This window comes from Leopardus geoffroyi, chromosome C2, assembly GCF_018350155.1.
Source record: "Leopardus geoffroyi isolate Oge1 chromosome C2, O.geoffroyi_Oge1_pat1.0, whole genome shotgun sequence".
Classification (NCBI taxonomy): domain Eukaryota; kingdom Metazoa; phylum Chordata; class Mammalia; order Carnivora; family Felidae; genus Leopardus; species Leopardus geoffroyi.
This window is the reverse complement of record NC_059333.1, coordinates 146825649-146846951: the sequence shown is the minus strand read 5'-3', so window position 1 is coordinate 146846951 and position 21303 is coordinate 146825649. Positions and strand designations below refer to the sequence as shown.

The following is a 21303-nucleotide window of genomic DNA, read 5'->3' as shown; positions in this document are numbered from 1 at the left end:
AACTTCAAAGGCTTAATGCTACAAGGAGTTCGAAGTGTGTAAGGAACCAGAAGAAGGCACATTAAGAAAGAGGGGTGTAGGAGGTGATACAGTTGGAGAGGTGGGCAGAGACCAGATCAGGTAGAGTCAGGTAGGGCCTGGTAAGACTTTTGGCTTTTATTCCAAGTGTAATCATCAGAGAAGTTTTAAGCAGACAGGAGTCTGAATTCCATTTTGAAAGATGGTGCTGGATGTCCTGGGAAGAGAGGCATGGGGTGGGAGGGGGTGAAGGAAAGCCAAGGAAAGGATGAACGAGACAAGTTGGGACGCTGTTGCAGTAGCAGAGGTGAGGTATGATGATGGCCCTCCCCATAAGCTGCAGAAACACTGCTCCAGTGACTCCTGACTGTGGCTTCTGCCACTATCCGCAAGAGTTCAAAGTTCCTGAAAAATGGGGATATGAAAGAACTTGCAAAGACAGCAAGAGAATCCGTATTTAAATGGCTTTCTGGGGATACTTGAAAGAAGCAAAAAGGCAAATTTGGAATGTGGGATATTCTACAGGGCAGCTGTCCTGGTTTCCTCAAGAGGTTAGTGGGGTGAAGGGAAATAAAGGCGAAGGTAGCGATGATCACCTCAGGTTCAAAGAGACAGAAGAGGCCTGATAACCACATGCAGCAGAGGGAGCTGTTGCCTAGTTTGAACACTTGTAAAAAGTAAAGTTTCAAACAGTTGGGAAGCTTCTAATGTGAACTGGCTATTGGATAACACCAAAGAATTATCAATAATTTTGCTAGGTGTGATAATGGCATGATTACATGAGAAAACATCTATATTTTTAAGAGATGCATATATAAGCACATAGGCGCAAAACGACAGCTATAGGATTGGTTGGGGGTTGAGTCTGAGTCACTTATTTTTAAAAAAAATATTCTTGAGTTTAACTTGCCTTCTTTACTTCCTTGAGGTTGAGTTTTACTCTTTATTTTTACAATTTTGAACTGCCTTCTCTATTTCTCTGGTTGTGGGAGCTCTGGTGCCTATGGAAAGTCCTGTGCACCTTGGAATTGAAGTCTTTTGATAGAGCTAAAAGAAAAAGTGAAAAAAAGACAGATTGTCTTAAACGTTATGTATATATTCCTCCTAAAGGCTTAAAAGTTAAGGGAGGAAACTCTCACCATCATTTTAGGGAATTGCAAACATTCAACTTGTAATGCAAGTGAAGGTGGGTTTTAATCATTAGGCAGCCTTCTGCCCTGAATATCTTAGCTATGGGAGCCAGATGGCCCCAGAGCAGTGAAGGTGGCTTTCTAAAAGCACTCCAGGGGCGCCTGGGTGGCGCAGTCGGTTAAGCGTCCGACTTCAGCCAGGTCATGATCTCGCGGTCCGTGAGTTTGAGCCCCGCGTCAGGCTCTGGGCTGATGGCTCAGAGCCTGGAGCCTGTTTCCGATTCTGTGTCTCCCTCTCTCTCTGCCCCTCCCCCGTTCATGCTCTGTCTCTCTCTGTCCCCAAAATAAATAAACGTTGAAAAAAAAATTTTTTTTAAAGCACTCCAGCCTTCCCACTTACAAGGGGTTTTGTATGTGATATGCATTTGCCTCTTTTCTCTGTGTTCCATTTGGAGAAAGAATGTAAAATTAGACCTTGAATCTCATATATAAGTGTCAAGGCAGTTATCCTTTTTGTTAACAAATGCTTAGTTGGATTGATTAGATATAACCGTACCGTAGACTTAAGAGAGATGTGATTGGAGTATAGTCTGTGAAACTGAAAGTCTATCACTTTAGGAAAAATGCAAGTCTATATATATATATATATATATATATATATATATATATATATATATATAAATTTTACTTACACACATATATATTCACTTTTTAGCAGATAGCAGTGAGAATGTTAAGTGCAATATTGAAAACAGTAAATGAACACAACAAAACAGAATATCCAGTATTTGAATACCTTTTCCTGAAAGGAACAAAAATAATGCATATTTTCTTGAAGATGATTTAAAGTTATCATTTCAAATGAATTCTGCATTATTCATAGGCCCCTGAAAATAATCTTTCTGTTTTTCTGTGTTGGATCTGAGATCTAATAAATGTTTTCCTAGCGGTATAGTCATTCATATACTATCATTCACATATTTTGATCTCTTGGGAGAGTCCTAATTATTCAACTTTTTGTTTTTCTCTTCCTGAATTCTACATTAGGAAGAGTTATTTTGGCTCCATAGACTTTCCAGGGTGTAAAGGATCTTCAAGGACATCCAGTCAACTTCCTGCTGGAGGCAGGACACCTCTCTTGATGGTAACCAGTAGCCATAACAGGATGTCAACCTCTTCCTGAACACTTCCTGTGTCGGATAATTCACAGCTCAGTTCTCTTCCCCAGAGCTCTAATTATTCATATTCTATTATTTATTGACCCCTGCTATTAATATGTATCAAGTACATGCAATTTATAGTTATCTTCTTATATATTTTTATTTAGATGACAGCACCCTTCTAATCGCAAAAATCTGATGCACATTGTTTAGTCTTCATCTCATTGGACTTAGGTAGCGTTTTACACCATTATCTACTCCCTCTCTCTTGAAATTCTCTTCCTTCTTGGTTTCTTTGAATTTCTCTCCCAGTTTTTCTCCATTACCTGTAACTTTTTCTTCTCAGTCTCTATGTGGCAAAGGTCTCTTCATCTGGGTACCCCATGAAATATTCTTTTCTGTTCTTCCATCTTAAGTTCTTCATTGTGTCCACTTACTCTCCCTGAAATGTTTAATCCATTTCTAGAACTTTGTTGTAGACAGCTTCAATAATGTATCCATCCTTGACTTGCCTCCTAAACTCTAGTCATTTGTACATTAGGTATGTTGTGAAATTTTCAGTTAGACTCCCACAGGCACCTCAAATCCAACATTTCTAAACCTGTAGTGTAGCCATTTTCTTTACCAAAATACTACATTCTTCTTTCAGTCATTAGAACTATGATCAGTCCATCTCTACATGGGAGCCACACTGTGGTCTTTCTAAAATGAAATCTCCTGAAATCAAAAGTCTCCCATGATTCCACATCTCTTCTAGAATCAAGCCAAAGCCCTCCAACATGGCAGATGAGGAAGCCCTTCATGAAATGACTCTCATTTCCATGCCCATTTTCACCTCTCTTCAGTATACCCTGTCCTCTGTTCGTTCCGAGTTCTTGCCATCCCCCTGAGTGCACGGGCTTCTACATGTGCACTATTCCTGTTGCCAGAAATGTTTCTTGTATTACGAGAAATTTCGTCTTTTGTAATGCTCATTCCATTGCAGTTTAATTGCCTGTATCTAGCTCCATTACTCGTCACTGAGTTCCTAGAGATAAGCATATAGTGTAGTCATTTTTCTCATCTTAATGTCTGGTTCAGTATCTAGAACATAGAAAATTCTGTTAATTGAATTAGACATTTCAGTTGCCCTTCTTAGGGCAGGCTATAATTCTTTAACATTCCCCTTCAAATATTGTATGCAAAAATAGTGATGTGTCCCACCTAGTACAGATTTTAATGTGGCTACTTATCCACTTGAGGAGGACATCTTGTTCTACCTATATAGCCCCATATAATAGCCACTCTTCTAATAGAGTGCCTGGTGTATGGCCATATATAGTAGTAAATGTTGGAAATAATCTCTGTGCTATCTAACCAATTCTGTGAAGTGGACCATATGATCTCCATTTCATAGATTAGGAATCTGAGATTAGAGTTCAACCCCTGTCCAAACAAAGACCTGGTGAAGTTGAGATCCAAACCATATCCATGTGACTCTAAAACCAAGGTTGTTTGTGCTACTCAGTGCTGCCTTTGAAATTTTTCAGTAGTCTAATCAGATATTTAAAATAAAAAAAGCTTGAAGTCACTTGAAATCCACCATGGCCCCTTTCTCCATTCTATACTTGCACGATTATTTCATTCTATCTGCCAGAGTCTGCATTTCTACTTATTAAAATGCCTAGTGCTAGCTTTGCTTTTTATTATTATTATTGTGATCTAATGACACTGTAAGCAAAGGAGATGAATTTCTTTTGACATGACTCAGTTCTAGAGGATGCAAGCTACTGCATCTTGGTGACCCTCGACTTATTTCCCCAAGGGGTCTCATGTCATTTGCTCAATAATAAAGTGCCTGCTTCATTTCTTAGAATATATCTATTTTTTTCTCTTTGAAAATCAGGGTAGAATGTATCCATCTTTCCTTTAGTGACATTTCTGTACTTCTCCATGAATTTTTAAAGGTTGTGACAATGTTTTTCACTGCTACATGTGTTTTTGTACCCTTCGCTCTCATTTGTCTGGTCTAGACACTTGGATTCCCTTTTTATGTCTTCTCAATTTTATGGTGTTAGAGTACATAGACTAAAGTGTTCCTAAGACACTCGAGAGGTCAGGCTTTCCTATATATAGGCAATGAAGTGCCATGTGAATGGTTCTACTCTGAAAATACTCATTACTGCTTTGCAGCCTCTTGAAGAAAGTCACATATCAAATACAAGCTAGAAAGGCAAAGAGACAGGAAAAACTCAAATGTGTTCCTCGTGAATATTCAAAAGGATATTTTTTCCAAATCTTAATAGTTTTGGAAATGATGACAGTAAAGGTATTCCACCAAATGGAGATCAAATATCTTCCAATCAAATGAACTGTCAAAAAGGCTTCACAAGTTTTCAAATGTCACAGCACTAAAAAACACCATTATAAAAGAGACTGGCCAAAAATCACAGGTATGTCACTTCTAAAATATTTAAACAGAAGGGTGCCTGGGTAGCTCAGTTGGCTAAGTGTCTGGCTCTTGATTTCAGCTCGGGTCACGATCTCATCGTTAATGAGTTCGAGCCCCGCACCTCATCAGGCTCTGCGCTGACGGTGCAGAGCCTGCTTGGGATTCTCCCTCTCTTTCTGTCCTTCCCCTGCTTGTTCTCTCTCTCTCTCTCTCTCTCTCTCTCTCTCTCAAAATAAATACATAAATTAAAAAAAAATTAAAAATACATTGAAACAGAAACTTACTAAAGGAAGCAAATTTAGAAGGTGATTTAAAAGGTCTAAGTCCTAACGTATACAACATAGAGCAGATACGGGAGCAAGTAGAAACTACCACAAAATGATTTATAATGTCTCCGTGCAAATGAAAAGCAATAACTTAATGATGTATTAGTCAGGGTCCAATAAGAAGACAAAAACTGCACAGTAATTTGAAGTGGGAAAGTGCAGTCTAAAGAATTATTGTGCTTGCTTCAGCAGCCCATATACTGAAATGGGGACGAGACAGAGATGATGAGCATGGCCCCTGTGCAAGGATGACACACGAATTTGTGAGGCATGTCCTATCAGAAGGAGAAGGAGAAGGAGGAGAATTATTATTATTATTATTATTATTATTATTATTATTATTATCATTAACAGGGGATTGCCTCATCAGGGAAAGAGAGAACCCTAAAAAATAAAGAAATAGCAGAGGTAGAAAACATGCACCACTCTTAGAACCCAGGATACAGCACCCAAGCAAGAGGCCGTCCCTCCCAGGGCTGAGATCCAGTGGTAGTTGGAGGAAGCACAGAGTGCTAGAGAAAGCCTCTGAGCAGCACCTTGAAGCTCACTCAGGCTTCACAGGGGTGCCTCGCTGGCAGCACTCCCCTGTGAGACCACCTGAGGGGAGTGTGCCAGAAAAAGCCATTTAGGGCCCCTACCAGTCTGCTGTGAAACCATCTGATGAGGTGGTGCCGGGGGGGAGTTGGCAGGGGGTCCACTTGTGGCTGGACACCAGCGCTGCTCAAAAACCCACACGTCCTGCGGCGGATCCCTGAGGTTAGCACACCGGAACCGGAAGAGATACCTCTTCCTTCTCGGCGTCCCTCCAGCACCCTCTGCTGATAAAGTCTCAGATTGGACCAGATGGCAAGGAGAAATATTTATAGAGTCCACTTCCATTGTCATAGGGTGACAGACAAAGTGTGGATTTGAGCTGAGAAGCAGGAAATTATTTCTGGAAAAAAAAATCATCATTAATGTAAAAGACGTGAATTCCTAGAACCCGATGACAGATGTTAACTATATTTTCTTTTACTTTCTGATCAACTATAGTTACTTTATTTGAAAAGATGTATTCACATTCAAGGGAGTAAAGAATTTTGAAGGACATTTATTTCCTAGAGATACCAAATCAGTTATATCAGAAACCCAAGTATAAATTGTATGGATTTGTAAAAACTGTTGAAATCTCATGATAAATGTTTGCCGAAACTGAGTTGAATTAAATAGTACTCCATTTTGAACTACTCTATATTTTGAAGATTTGTGGCTTTTTTTTTTTTTTTTTTTTTTTTTTGGTCAAATCCAATAAGCATGTTACAAATTTCAAAGGTGAAAGGGCTTAGCTTGTTGAGCTGGGGATGTTTCTGGGCATTCACTTTTGATTTAAAATCCACTAGAATACAAACTCTCTTTAACACTGGTCTTGATCTTAAGATATAAGATGATAGCGATTCCATCTTTCTGAAATACTTGCAAACTTCATCCTGACACTAGAGTATAACTCTGATGGTTACTGAGAACTGTTACAACCTTGGCTATTGCCTACAAACCGTGTTTGTGTGGAGAAATGGAAATCATTTCAAATACTGTCACTGCTAAGAGTCTGCTGGGCAGGTAGTCATGTCTTATAATCTTTCCTGAATATTTAATCTTCCCTGTGTATCTAATTTGTAAACCCCCAACATAACGTCCCACATCACCTGGTCACTGAATACAAGTCTTGTGATTGCCATTGACATGTACTACGTTTTTGTCCTGTGACGATGAAGTGTGTAATGGAGAAGGTCTCGTCTATGTGACAAGAGCTAGACTAAAGCCTGTTCTGGCAGGTTATCCCATGTTTAACCAAAACTGATTACTGGAGATGATGATTTGGCTCTGGCCTCTCTAGTTCAGAGTTTCTCAAACATATACCATGCACGACTTACTTCAGAATCACCTGAGATGCTTTGTAAAATACCAATTCTCCAGCCTTTTCTATGCTGGACTAAATCAGACGCTGGGCGTTCTGAGCACAGGGACTGAGAATCTCTGTTTTGAAAAAGGCCGACTCCTATCCTTATAGTACCTGGGACTGGCACTGATACTAGAGAGCCACGAGTCAAGATGGTGCTCTTTTTCTCAAAGCGGTATAGGCAAGGGTCACAGCAGGGCTGGTTAAGTGAGGTCCAGGTATGTCCTATGTCATCAACTCTTAGGTAACTGAGGATTTTGCATCTGTCAGGTGTAGCAGGTAATGGAAGACAGCTTTACCTTAAATAGAGAAGGAATTATTAGAAGGTTATGGTGGTATAAGAAATAAGTTGAGGATCAGAGTTGAAGAGGGAGGGACCAGGGCATCTCTGGGCACATGAGTGTCAGGTGCTAACTGATGATCAGAGCTTGGTTGGAGCAGCTTCAAACTTGATTATGTTTTTTCCCAGTTTTGTGCTCATCCCTTACCTGGAGGAATGAGCACCCTCTTTTTCTTCTCAGTTGGGTGCACCCAACTGAGAAGAAAATCTCCCAACAGGCTGTTATCAGAAGTGAGGTAGAATGATTTGATATCAACATAATACACACATGACAACTCTTAGAAGAAGTAACTAAGCTTAATTACAGTATAAGATTAATTTTAAGTTAAAATAACTTTCAAACTTTTTAAACCCCCAGCCTGAATATGCCAATATTTGCTTTTGGTACATTCCGCCGAGCCTTCGAGAGATGGAAGAAGGACCTGAGTTCTGGGAAAAACTTAATGTGGTAAGTAATACGTAAAATTGCATTTCTCCTTTTGATGAAATGATTCGATGCCCATTGTCTGTTGATCCTATAAATAATTCTGTGCTTGTAAGTCCTCCTGAAGGTGTAGAGAAGTAGTTCCTGGTATATTACAAGCTAATGACATACCAAACAGTATAAACGTTGTTTACACTTAACAAATTAACATACTTGACCTACACACAAACTCGAAATAAAGTGCTGTTTGCGAGATCGTTCTAAGATTTATGAAAAGTTCTCACAGTGTATTTCTGAAAGTATGATCTGGTAACAGAACACAAGGTAAAATCGTATGATGAATGGCTTCTTTCCTCCAACTCTGCCAGCACATGTCCGTGTTGGCGTCACCTCTCCTGGAGATAATGTTAAAAGTCTAAATCCGGTACCCTTTGTGAGTGTGAAACCTTCTGTTCTTTCCACCAACAAAAGCATCTTATGCCCAAGGGGCTTGTGTGATAAAAAACGAAGAGATGCCAGCAGTGGGTTTCAACTGATCATAGAACAAAATGTGCTTGAAAGTGTCTCCACACAGTTGGTGAGGGCTGACAGTCCTGAGTGAGAAGAAGCCCCCGGGCTCTAGAGAGAGACTCCTTGTGTCTCACCTGCCCCTCTCCTAGCATGCTCCTGCCGGTTAAATTTCTGCCTCCAAATTAGATTTTGAAGAACAGGGAAGTCCTGAGTCAACACTACTTACTTGCTCCCCCTCCCGGGCTGCACAGACATCATGTATAGGGATGTGAACCAATGAGTCGCCCCGAGGCCATGACAGGTAGAACAGAGTTCACAACACGTTGCAAACATCGAAGTTGGGTAATTTGGGTGATGGTCTACCCCTGGGATCTTCTCCCTCAAGCTCAGCTACGTCCATGACCCTGGTTAGTAAAACCGCCGACTTGCAAACCCCTTCCTACCTTCAGTGGGAAAATCGGTGTTACTATTAATAGCTGTTATAGGCAAGCTTCTTCCCAGGCAGGCAAGCAACAAACCTTTATGGAGCACTTGCTGTGCCGTGCCCTGGAGATACAAATATCAAAAAGACTTGGTTCCTGCCTTTGAGAAGTTCGTAAGTGGGGAGACAAATGAGTAAAGAGATGATCGCAAGGTAACTAGTGAGGACCCGGATGGAGATAAACCCTGTTTGCACTGAGAGCAGAGAGAGAGAGGATATCTTCCTCAGTGGGTGACGCTAGAGCTAAGTCTTGAACAATCAGTAGAAGCCAGTTAGGGGACGGTTGTAAAGAAGCAGGTTCCAGGAAGAACCACAGCATGATGATCCAGGGACTTAAGAAGAAAAGGTGTGATTCAAGGATGACAGAGGTGCAAAGGGGCAGTCTTGGGGTACTTGTCTTTCATGACAAGGAGCTTGGAACTTGGGGCTAATGAAGAAGAAGAGGGAGGGCCATGGCCTTTAAGCCATAACCACAGATAACCTCACCTACAGCATCTCCTCTTAGCTGCAAGTTATTCTCTGGTTTTTTTCATGGCTCATTAAACCTCCTACACTGTAGCATAATATGTACCCGATACATCCATATTCTACCCCTTGTCAAACCTGAGATCAGGCAGTAGAGATGGGGAGAGAGGGGTGATGTTCTCTGTGCCTTTGCCTAGAAAAGCCCGCCCTTACCCATTTCAGGCCGTGCACATGGTCCTCGGGCTTTGTCTTGCATTTTTGTCACACAAGGCAAATAGAAGAGTGCTAAAGAATTTCAGATGCTAAGTAACCCATAAAAGGAAAAGAGAACTGGACAATGTGAGAATTTAATAGTGAGGTTTCTAGGGATATTGTCTACTTTGATGGAATACAACGGACACTTTTTGGTGGTGTGGGGGAATAATTGCTCAGGGTTGAGAAAGATGTGGTTACCGTTTTCCTCACTTTTCCATTGTTAAGAAAAGCAACCAAGGATGTGATATTTGTGTTTTGCTGACTCATTACAGTTCAATTCATGGATCAGGAAAACTAAATAGCCCCATTATTATATATTGTTGACTCGCTCTTCCTTTATTGAAAGAAACAATCATATTACCTATTCTCAAAAACAGCTGAAATCAAGAATGGATATACATGCTAAAGTCAGATAATCAGCATGTAATATACTTTTAATCTTAACTGGAAATTGAATATTAATTGGGACATTCTTTTCTATACCTAGTATTTTGTAGTGCTGATTCTCTTATGGTTAATATCTATGATTCTCTATTCCTTCATTTTGCAGTGTTTTTTTTTTTTTTCTATTTAGTACCATGGTTTTCTTGCCCAGTCTAATAGCATACTATTTGAATTGGCAGGGTTGCTTCTGATTAGTAAATGTGACTAGTGCTGACACATAATCATTGGTTCACAGGTTCTTAGTTTCCTTTTATTGTCTCTCTTTGTGTGTGTGCATGGATTTGGCAAGGAAGGGACACACACACACACACACACACACACACACATATATATATATATATACGCACTTGATCTTTGTAGTTTTCTGCTTACTGTAGTATGAGAATGCAAGTATATGATTTATAACCTGGAGTGTACTTGAAGCACACTTAAAATTTATTTGGGGGTTTATCTTGGATGCAGAATCACAAACAAATAAATAAGCCGAATCAGGCTTTGCCCCTCCAGTTCAGGCTATTGTCAGGTTGAGCTGTCAGATCACAGAATCAGTGGTGTGATAAGTCTTTCCTTTGGCAGCAGGAGCGGGAGAGGGATTACTTGGTGATGAATCGCGAGTTTCAGAGCATGTAAGCGTGTGTCTGTGTGTGTGCTTGCAAATGTGTGTGCGTGTGTGTGAGGCTACTTTTGAGGACTCCGTCACTCTGTAGTCACTCTGACACCATATTCAATCACTGAGTTCTAGTCACTTCCTTTTTAAGATGCCTTCTGTAAAATGTTCTTCTTTCTGATGCTTGCAGGCATTGTGATATTGTAGGTGTGCGTTATTTCCCTGCCCAGATTGCGTTTGCCTCCTTTATGGTCTCTTTGTCTCTTGCCATCTCTTTTCCCCATTTGTTTTCTTGGCTCTCTGCGGATCCATACCTCCAGCTCTGTGTCATCATGTTGCTCTCCTGCCGGAAGCCTCTAATGGCTTCCTGTGCTTTGCAGTAGCAATATTCACCCCTAGAGACCCAATGACCCCTGCTTATAATAAATATTGTCAATGTCCCCTTTGCTCTCCTAAAATGAGACCAATACCTACACCTGACTTGGTAAAAGGTAACACGAGACCTTGCGTGTAACATGAAGGAGAGCTAATCTTCATAATATAGATACGTATTTCACTACAACATGCGTGGGCGTGACTGCACTAGAAGACAGGAGGAAGTGAGTGGTACAATTCTCACACATACTTTTAGAATCACAGTGATTGTAAGCCATATACAAATGCAGACTTTTGTCAGTAGGTGACGTTGCTGATGCAAATAGCAGGTGTGGTGTGGTATTAGTGAAATAATTTTCCAAAACGGTGCACAACTCTTAGTAAAGCTTTGAAGAAAACCTGTTTCCCTTCATTTACCCGAGTAATAAAAAAAAACTTAGTGTTTCTTAAAAATGGGCACAGAATCTTTTGCATTTGTATGTAAAACAGAGTTAGGGTATGGGCTTGGAGCCTTGTAACCGGGCTTCTCACCTGCTACATTTCCGGGAGGACGTTTGAAAGTTGGGCAGGACACAGGACAGTGCTCCTTATTGCTCAGGACCACTCTATACATTGTAGAGCTAGCAGCCTCTCTGGTCCTCACTAAACACCAGTAGAAGTCTCCACCCATCTTGAAAACCAAAACATCTGGGGCGCCTGGGTGGCTCAGTCGGTTAAGCGTTTGACTTCAGCTCAGGTCACGATCTCTCAGTCCGTGAGTTCGAGCCCCGCGTCGGGCTCTGTGCTGATGGCTCAGAGGCTGGAGCCTGCTTCCGATTCTGTGTCTGCCTCTCTCTCTGCCCCTCCCCCGTTCATGCTCTGTCTCTCTCTGTCTCAAAAATAAATAAACATTAAAAAAATTAAAAAAAAAAAAAAGAAAACCAAAACATCTGCCCAGATTTCCAAAATATTCCCTAGAAATATACTGCCATTCCCTTGAGAGTGACTGGTCCATAGGATAAAATCTAGCCCATTCTGCTTGGCATCCGAAGGCCTTCATGTCCAAACTTCAAGTATTAAAACAAGAAATGTAAAAGAATCTAAGTATTCAACTATAGGGAATTGGTTAAATTTTAGTACCTAATTTATATGCAAATTTCTAGTGTATAGACACTTAAAATTCTGTTCCAAAATAACATATTCATAATTTATTATTAACTGAAAAAAATGAGTTATACAAACAGCCACTATAGTATATCAATTTTGAAAAACCATGTGTTTATTATGTATATATGCCTAGATACTTATATACGTACAAAATGTTGTATATATGGTTAGATAAGGGGAAGATAACAGGCACCAAAATATTTTAGAGATATTTGTAGGTGTTTTTTTCTCTTTAGTATTCCTCTGAAATGTCTTTTCTCCATTAACATATAATTTTTGTGAAAATCATAATAAGAGCGGGGCCCCTGGGTGGCTCAGTCAGTTAGGCATCCGACTCTTGATTTTGGCTCAGGTCATGATCTCACCGTTAGGCTAGTGAGATTGAGCCCCACATCAGGCTCTGCACTGGCAGTGCGGAGCCTGCTTGGGATTTTCTCTCTCCCTCTCTTTCTGCCCCCGCCTCTGCGCTCTCTCTCAAAAATAAATAAACATGAAAAAAATTTTTTAAAAATCATAATAAGACAATAATAATAAACCTAAGTAGAGAGTAATTGACCTAGTGATGCCATCGGGTTCCTTGCTTGCTTGCCTACACAAAGGCTATCTAGGAATTGACCGCAATCTGCTAACAGTTAAAAACATCGAAAATAAACTGAGCATTCATTCACCCCAATATGTTTTTATTCTTTTAAAATCATCTACATGTATTACTTTTAAATATAGTATGCACATTTAAAAATACACATCATCATTTTTAAGGATGAATTTTAAATTTTAAATTATGTAGAGATGTTCTAATCTCTTCTCCTTACATCACAGGGGATTGACTTGTTTGGAGAGCATGATTATACAATATTCAGTCAATTAGTTTGCAAACTATTTTCTCTCGTGACTTGTTCCCAGATGTAGTATGTCATTTGTCTTCCCTTCCCATCTCTATCTCTGTCCTTACTAAAACACCCACACCATCTGCACTGATTTTAAGTTCAAGGGCATTGCCCGTGGTCTCAGTTGAGTTCTTCGAAAGGCTTTCCAGGGCTCCCCAGGAGCTTCCAGCATCGTGGTAGAGTTATACTCTGCTCTCTAAAGTGACCGCCTAAAATAAGTTTATGTCTGTTTGTTTCTTCGGAAGCTTCACCCTAGTGATCAGATGTGGAGGGCAAGGGAGTTGGGCAAGGCTGCAGAAGCCCGAGACCCAGAGAATATAATTGAAAATCCTGTCAGTTTGCTTTGCCTCATCATTACTCAATGTTCTAATGCAGATTTCCTCTTTGGTCAACATTTCATAAATAATTCTGCATCGCGCCAGCCAAATTTACATTCTTAAAAGTAATTAACAAGTTGTCTTTTTGTACTCACGCATGGTCATTTCAACCTTTATTTTTGTTTGCTGACCTGCAGATTTGTGACTAATGTTAGTCATTTATTACCGGCTCCTTTCTCCTCAACAGTAGAAGAGAAATAAATCTTTTAGAACCTATTTGATGGGTGTGTTGTTTTATTGCTTATTTGGTGATACCACTTGATATGATATTCCAGATATCTTTAGAGGGAATCGAGTATTCTCCCTGGCAGGTTTCTGATGAACAACACTTGAAGGAACTGCATAGTCTGGGTGGGGTGATGTGTTTCTATGGAAGCCTCACAGTGAGACACCCCAAAGGCCACTTCCTAGGTAGGCAGGCAGGGCTTCAGGCACCCCCCTGGGTGTGCTGCATTTAATTCCTGTGTGTGTGTGTGTGTGTGTGTGTGTGTGTGTGTGTGTGTGTGTTCACGTATGTATGCATGTAAGAGTTTGTATACATTTTGAGAGCTTCTGTATATTTTTGAGGATGCTGATCCTAATTTTCTTTCCATCACCATCTGTGACATTGGTATATCCAATCACTCGTTTTTAGATCATGAACTAAAAACACCCGTTTCTTTAAAGATGCAACAGTGTTTTGTTTTTAATGTTCAGGATGAGTTTCTATTTTAACAATGGGATACAGAATTTACAATATATTCTTCAAAACTCCTGTTTCCTAGTGGTTAGAACTCATCTTAAAGCTGCGCTTTGTTTACAATTTATATTTAAGGAGAATCTAATATAGATGTGCCCTTTAAGTGAAGTATTTCTCAATGTGACTTGAGAGATTCTCTTTCTGATAGTGGCTGGGATGTGGATTTTGGAAAAGCTTAACTCATGAAGTTCCTATGTCTTGTAGGTAATGTGTTCTCTTTCCCTAAACTATTAAGAGCCGAGATACAATCCTGTCCTATGTATTCTCTCAGGTGGAGCTGTTTTATCTACTGTTTGTCAGATACCCTACTAGCTGAAGTCAGATCGTTCTTTGTCATTCTGAGTTAAGGGTCAGGGCACCACAAGGAGCCACTTAGATATGTCCCGCGTAAGCATGGCCTTCTTCAGAAATCGGCTGGTGAGGGTGGGGTGTCCCTTCTGCTAAAGGATGTTGGATGCTCTGAATGTTTTATGGGTTTGTGCTCGTTGCGTTTCCCTAGTTTAAATCACAGCCTTTCTAGATAGCTGTACTCCACTGTATTGATAAAATTGCAACCAGCAAAAGATTGTTTTTTAATTTTTTTTCAGTTTATTTATTTTGAGAGAGAAAGCATGAGCAGGGGAGAGGCAGATTGAGAGAGAGAGAGAGAGAGAGAGAGAGAGAGAATCCAAAGCAGGCTCTACGCTATTAGCATGGAACCCGATGCGGGGCTTGACCTCACGAACCGTGAGATCATGACCCGAGCCGAAACCAAGAGTCAGACGCTTAACCGACTGAGCCACCCAGGCGCCCTCCAGCAAAAGACTCGAACAACATTCCTGTTGGATATTCTTGTGCAACAGGGGAGTTCACAGTGAGTTCTCCTTCGGAACACACAGAACACATTTTTTAAATTGTTGTGTTATTAATTTATATTAACTTATATTGCATTTAGATCTTGTGGACTTAAAACATTATTTTCAGACCCATCCAGAGGATTTTTCGTGGATAGTAACCTGAGCTCCCCGGGAAAGCCAGACGAGTGCAGAAGACCTCATTAGAAAATTATTTTTTCTTTCCTTTTATTTTTCTGTCCGGAGTTTAGCAGGTTCCCCTCTTGTTTCTGTTGGACTCTTCTCATTTACCGTGGAAAAAGCTCTGAGCTTGGACTGTCTGTTGAAAATTAAAATTGAGCAAAATTAAGCTGGGCGTCTCTGCAGGCTGAGGCTGAGCTCATGGGCTGAGGTCAGGACAAAGATGGGTTCTGAGTGGGGAACATGCATGTGTGTGGCCTCCTGTAGCCTGTTCACACCAGTGTATGCCTGCTCACTGGGACTGGCTGATCCACTGGGCGCTCTTTTTTTTTTTTAATGTTTATTTTTGAGAAGGGGCAGAGAGGCAGAGAGAGGGAGACACAGAATCCGAAGCAGACCCCAGGCTCTGAGCTGTCAGCACAGAACCAGATGCGGGGCTCGAACTCACAGACCGCGAGATCATGACCTGAGCCCAAGTTGGACGCTCAACCGACTGAGCCACCCAGGAGCGCCTCCACTGGGCACTCTCAATAGCAGTGATGGAAACTGAGGCCCAACAGTGGAGCTAAAGCTGCATTTCCACAAGTATCTCTTTGTACTTTGGGTTTGCTGTTCCTCACACAAGCATGGGTATACTGTGCTGTATGCCAGGGCTACCCCTGGCCTCATCTGTCACAATTGCATAGGAACCAAGTCGGTACCTGAAATATGCCAGTGTCTTTAGTCTGTGCTCAAATCTTAAGGCCATCTGAAATAATTCTGAATTTCCAGATAAATCAGTGTGAGCAGTGAGGAAAGGCAGACGCTTAGTCTTAATCAGTCTGGAGCACAATCCTGTATCCTGAGTATGATTATATTTAGTTTACTCAGAGGTTAAAGCTCAAATGCTTATAGAAGCTAGACAGGTAGCATAAATAAGGGAGGCGGACTGGGCATAATACTCTAGGGCGTGGTGGGGACTGTGATAAAGCAGAGAAGGGCGGCCTCAGCTAAGGGAGCAGCCCCTACTCCACAAATAATGGCGGCTGCCATGCAGGAACGCAGGGCTGTGTCCCAGGCCTTATTTTTCTTTCTTTCTTTTCTTTTTTTTTTTTAAATATAATTTATTGACAAACTGGTTTCCATACAACACTCAGTGCTGGGTCTTATTTTTCAAGAGATGCTACATATACAGGTGCTGACGTGAACTATCCTTTGGTCTTGATATTTTCAATGTTGGCCAATGACTTAAAAATTTCCAACGTACCTTTGTCAGTGGGATCTGGCCTTCTGGCTTTTAGTTTGCAACTCTTCCCTAAGTTCACCATGTCTTAATGACCTGTTTCTGTGCATGAGACACTGGGAGCTCCTTGGAGGGGGACGTATCCCTTCTTTGTGTTGGTTCCTCCATGGCACCTACCATGATGGTGAATCCTCAACCCACCGTCGGCTACGAGGGCTGCCCGAGTGCTGTGTCATCTACCGGAAAAAGAACACGCACGGTCACGTGATGTCAGACTTGTAAACACGGGGCTTTTAAAAATGGTAACCTTGAGGCAAATGTGGCGGCACATTTAGGGTATATGGGTGGCTTCTGTTCTGGTGTTCTTCTCCTTTCCTGATCCTGAGAAAGGCGTAGCACCCCTGGGGTCCATGCCTCCTTTGAGGCTTGCGTAGCCCTGATGGTATCTGTCTTCCTAGGTTTTCTGAAAGCCTCAGCTGGCCAGTGAACCCCTAGAGGAAGGCAAGAAGTTTAGAGGCAGAGATGCAGGCCTAGGAGAGCAAGGGGCTAAAAGGAGGGGTGGTGGGGGCATCCCCAGATAGGGATGACTCCTGGCTCCCCTCTGTAAGCACCCTAAGGTGGTGTGTGTGTGTGCGTGTGTGTGCGTGTGTGTGTGTGTGTGTGTGTGTGTTCGTTCCAGATGTTGGAATGTCTGCTCATTTCTAACAGGGAAGGAAATGGCCCTGCCACAGTGTATCAGGGGATCACGTTGGTTCGGGTCGTAAGCATTTCATGTACTGGACCAGTCACCTAAGCACTAACACTGAACCTCCGGGGGACCTCTGGGGGCTGTGGGAGCCATAATCATGACAGAGGCTGACTTTTAATCAGGCTTGTAGGATCTCCACTTGAGGCTGGATTTAATTTTATTCAAAGGATGTAAAGTACTGTGACATTTCACACACACCTGAGTTTCTGGAGCAAAATTCATACCCACAACACAACCATTAAAGAAATTGCTCCGGACCCAATGCAGTATTTATAGTTGCAAAACAAAGAATGGACCCAGAGCTGAAAGGAAAAAAAAAAAAAATTTTTTTTCCCCCAGAAGATCCTTAAACTCCCTTTGCCAGACCAGACCTGCCCCCTGGTGGCATTTTTGCTCATTTTTTCCTTTACTAGCTGGGAAGTGCCACAGTAGCCCCTGACCGAAGCAATGCTTTTAACACCATGGTACAGGATTTCAGCCTCCCGGAAAGGCTCACCTGAAGAAGAAATTCTAGAAGGATCAAATTGATCCTTGTCTTCACGTCAAACGTGTTTCTGATGGTCTCTCTTCACCTCGACTCCAGAGGAAGGACTTGCCTATTTGCACAGCAGACTCCTCCCTGTCTACCTTTGGGTCCTGCTTCTGGGGCGTCATCCCAGACAGTCTCTCTTCCCCGCGGCGTCCCTTCTGTTCCACCCCCTTCTCTCCCTTCTCATTCTCTGTCCTTCTCACATTCGCATCCTTTCTTTTTCTCTATTGTATTGCTGCCCTCCATCAATACACACGTCCAGGCTCTGACAGCCTTGGAGGACATCATTGTATGATTTGCTTTTAGCAAATTGCTTCCCTTCAAATTACTTCCTGTCTCTTTCTCCATCCCTTTGGACTAAACTGCTGAGAAGAAAAACTTAAAGTGTCTTAGCCCGTGGAACACCCTGTGTCATAGCTTATGAAACCATCCCCGTGATTTTGGGCATTCAGCTTGCCTCCAGCGCGTTGCCGTTGTAAATGATAACGGATGAACACGTCTGTGCTCATACTGCCCGCTTTTGCTTTCATTCTGTCCAGAAGATAAAGTGCCCCGTATGTAATTGCTGATTATGAAAATCAATGTGGTTTTGAGCCAGACTCTGGCTGTGTGTTGTGATACTGACTTTTAAGAAGGTTGTAACCACTTACAATGCCACCAGCAAGGAATGCGTTCCCAGGCACAATCCAACTACGGCAACATTGGATGCTGCCGATGGGAGGGGTGGGGGGTGGGAATCCTACTCAGAGAAGGATGAGAAATCATATCTCACATTTGCTGTACCTTTTATTGTATTAATTGTTGGTGGGCTGAACCATTTTCTGGTTTTTTTTTTTCTTCACCGATTATGCTTCCCTGTGTGTTTGTTGTTTTTTTCCCCCATATTTTCCATATTTTGAGGTCTGATGTTTTCCTTATGAATTTGAATAAGAACATATATAGTGTGAGTTTAAGGCCCTCTTTGTCAGATAGAATGCAAATATTGTCCTCAGTATAATGTCCTTTTTATTTTAGTCTTGCTGTTTTTTCATTGTACAGAAGTTTTAAATTTTTTATGTATTCAAATCTGTCAGTCTTCTCCTTCATGATTTATTCCACTGCTTCAAAGCTGAAGTTACTGTCTTTCACAAATCTGATAAATATTCTATCCCATCTCCTGCCGGTTTTTCTGTCATTCAATTTTTTTTGTATTTAACTCCTTAATCCAGGTGGAGGCTATTTTTGTATCTTGTGTAAACTATGAATCTAACTTGGAAAGTTCCCCAAATGGTTATCTACTTATTCCAGTTTGACTTACTAAGTAATTCTTCTTACCACTTTTCATTACGGAAGCTTGTGTTATCAAGGGTTACATTTTTAAAAACACTTTCTTCTATTTCTGGATTTTCCAATCTGTTGTATTGATCTGTGTTTCCGTTTTTGAGCCAGGGACAAAGGTTTTAGGTGGCATTGCTTCCTAATGGGCCCCCAAAGCTGCTAAAACTCCATCCTTCTGGTTCTTGTTTAAAACAGCATTCTTCAGGGGCCCCTGGGTGCCTCAGTCGGTGAAGCGTCCGGCTCTTTGCTTAGGTTCAAGTCATGATCTCACCGTTCGTGAGTTTGAGCCCCCTGTTGGGCTCTGCACCTGCTTGACATTCTTTGTCTCCTTCTCTCTCTCTCTGCCTCTCCCCTACTCTCTCTATCTTAAAAATAAATAAACATTTAAAACATAGCATTCTTGAATGCTGTGTTTTAAATGTTTTCATATGGGTTAAGCATCTGACTCTTGGTTTTGGCTCAGGTGACCATCTCACTGGTTGTGGGTTTGAGCCCCATATCAGGCTCTGCACTGTCAGTGCAGAATCTGCTTGGGAGCCTGTCTCTCTCTCTCTCTCCCTCTCCCTCCCTCCCTCCCTCCCTCCCTCCCCCTTCTTTCTGCCCTTCACATCTCTCTCTCTCTCAAAATAAATAAATAAATAAACATAAAAAAGGCGGGGGGCATCTGGGTGGCTCAGTCTCAGTAGGTTCAATGTTTTCATACGTATTTCAGAACTGTTTTTTAGTAAAAAAAAAAAAAAAAAAAAGACAGCTTGTTAGGTTTTTTATTGGAGCTTATATCACTAGATCTGGAGCTAAATAAATAACGCCTTTGTTGCTCATTGGCTGTGTAACCACGGACAACTTACTTAAGGTCTCTTTACCTCTTATTTTCCATCGATGGCATGGGGATGATAAAAATATCCACCTTAAAGGATTTTGACAGGGATTGAATGGCATGACTCGGGTACAGTCTGGCACAGAGTAAGTGCTTATTGAACATTACTTTTCATTATTAATCCTGTTACCCCCTGTTTGAAGTATGAGCCTCGAATGTCTTCTTCGTGCCTTTCTGTGTGCCCCTTTCCAAATTGCCGTCTACACTCTTATCATAATAAACTTTCTAAAATACAACTCTGATCGTCACGTCGCTCCTTCGTGCTTTCTTTGTTCCAGAGGGAGAGGGTCCATAATCATTCAGGGACCTCAGTGATCTAATCTGTTTCAGCCTCCTTGCACGGTCCCCGGCTCATCCTCCTCATGTACCCTGCTCTCCAGCCAACTGGACCACCTGCTCCTGTGTTCACTTGGGAAGCCAGCCTATATCACTGTCGCTAAGCACATGGGCTCAGCACTCAAAAGCTCAGGTTCAAACCTGGCTTCATCATTCTTTGCGTGTACCTTCTGGTAGAGGACATTGCCACCCCATGCCTCAGTTTCCTCATCTATAAAATCACACTGATGATGATAGGGCTTTGCGTAGATTAAATGAGATAGTGCATGCAAGCCATTTTCACCGTGCTGAGTAGGACCGGCTACCTCATTTGCAGAGCCCAGTGCAAAATGAAAATATGAGCCCCCCCCCCCGACTTTTTTTTTTTCCAGAAATTGTCAAGAATTTCAAGACCATGACACTAGGGAATTAAACTAAGTATGAGGCCCTTCTCTAGTTTGGGGTACCAGGTGACTGCACAGGCCACAGAGCTTTGAAGCCAGCCCCAGTCCACAGTATTTGATGACGGCAGGGAATGTTAGCATTCTGACCGCCTTGTGTTTTCTCAAGCTGCTCCCTCTGTCCCTGGTGTCTTGCTCCTATGCCCTCCTGCCTCCCCACCCCCCGCCCCGTGGCTTACCTTATGTGCAGTCTCCTCCCCGAAGCCCCCGAGATACACACTTGTTTCCTCCTTTTTAAAAAAATTTTTTTTAATATTTATTTATTTTTGAGACAGGGAGAGACAGAGCATGAACAGGGGAGGGTCAGAGAGAGAGGGAGACACAGAATCTGAAACAGGCTCCAGGCTCTGAGCCATCATCAGCCCAGAGCCCAACATGGGGCTCGAACTCACGGACCGTGAGATCATGACCTGAGCCGAAGTCGGAGGCTCAACCGACTGAGCCACCCAGGGGCCCCTTGTTTCCTCCTTTGAGAGACTGTGGCTATGATCTAGTCTTGTCTAGGCCACTTGTAGCCTTCAGCCTGATACACGGGGAAATTTTGTGCGTGACTCCCTCTTAAGATCAGGCTGTCGGCCCCCCAGCTGGCACTGGAACCGTTTCCTGGCACTCAAGTGTAAGTACCCTTCCCAAACACGCGGACGATGCTTGGCTATACCATCTCGGCAGTTACTCTCCGATAGAAACCTTTTCGGCGGTTGGAGGTGGTGGTGGTAAGCTTGGGAAGAGAGGAGCAGGCCATGAGAAGTTACCCGCAGTGGGGAATGGCT

At 42.0% G+C, this 21303-nt stretch overlaps 1 protein-coding gene and 1 non-coding gene across 2 annotated transcripts in view; both read left to right on the top strand.

Annotated features, from left to right (window-relative positions):
• GADL1 (glutamate decarboxylase like 1) overlaps positions 1-21303 on the top strand; it is a 167470-nt gene that overhangs the window by 104772 nt on the left and 41395 nt on the right. Inside the window, exon 14 of the mRNA XM_045436416.1 lies at positions 7700-7789. Coding sequence (XP_045292372.1) covers positions 7700-7789 — 90 coding nt within the window. The remainder of the gene's footprint in view (positions 1-7699; positions 7790-21303) is intronic.
• On the top strand, positions 5242-5348 carry LOC123576239. The gene has a single exon (XR_006701259.1). It is a non-coding gene; the product is annotated as a U6 spliceosomal RNA (small nuclear RNA).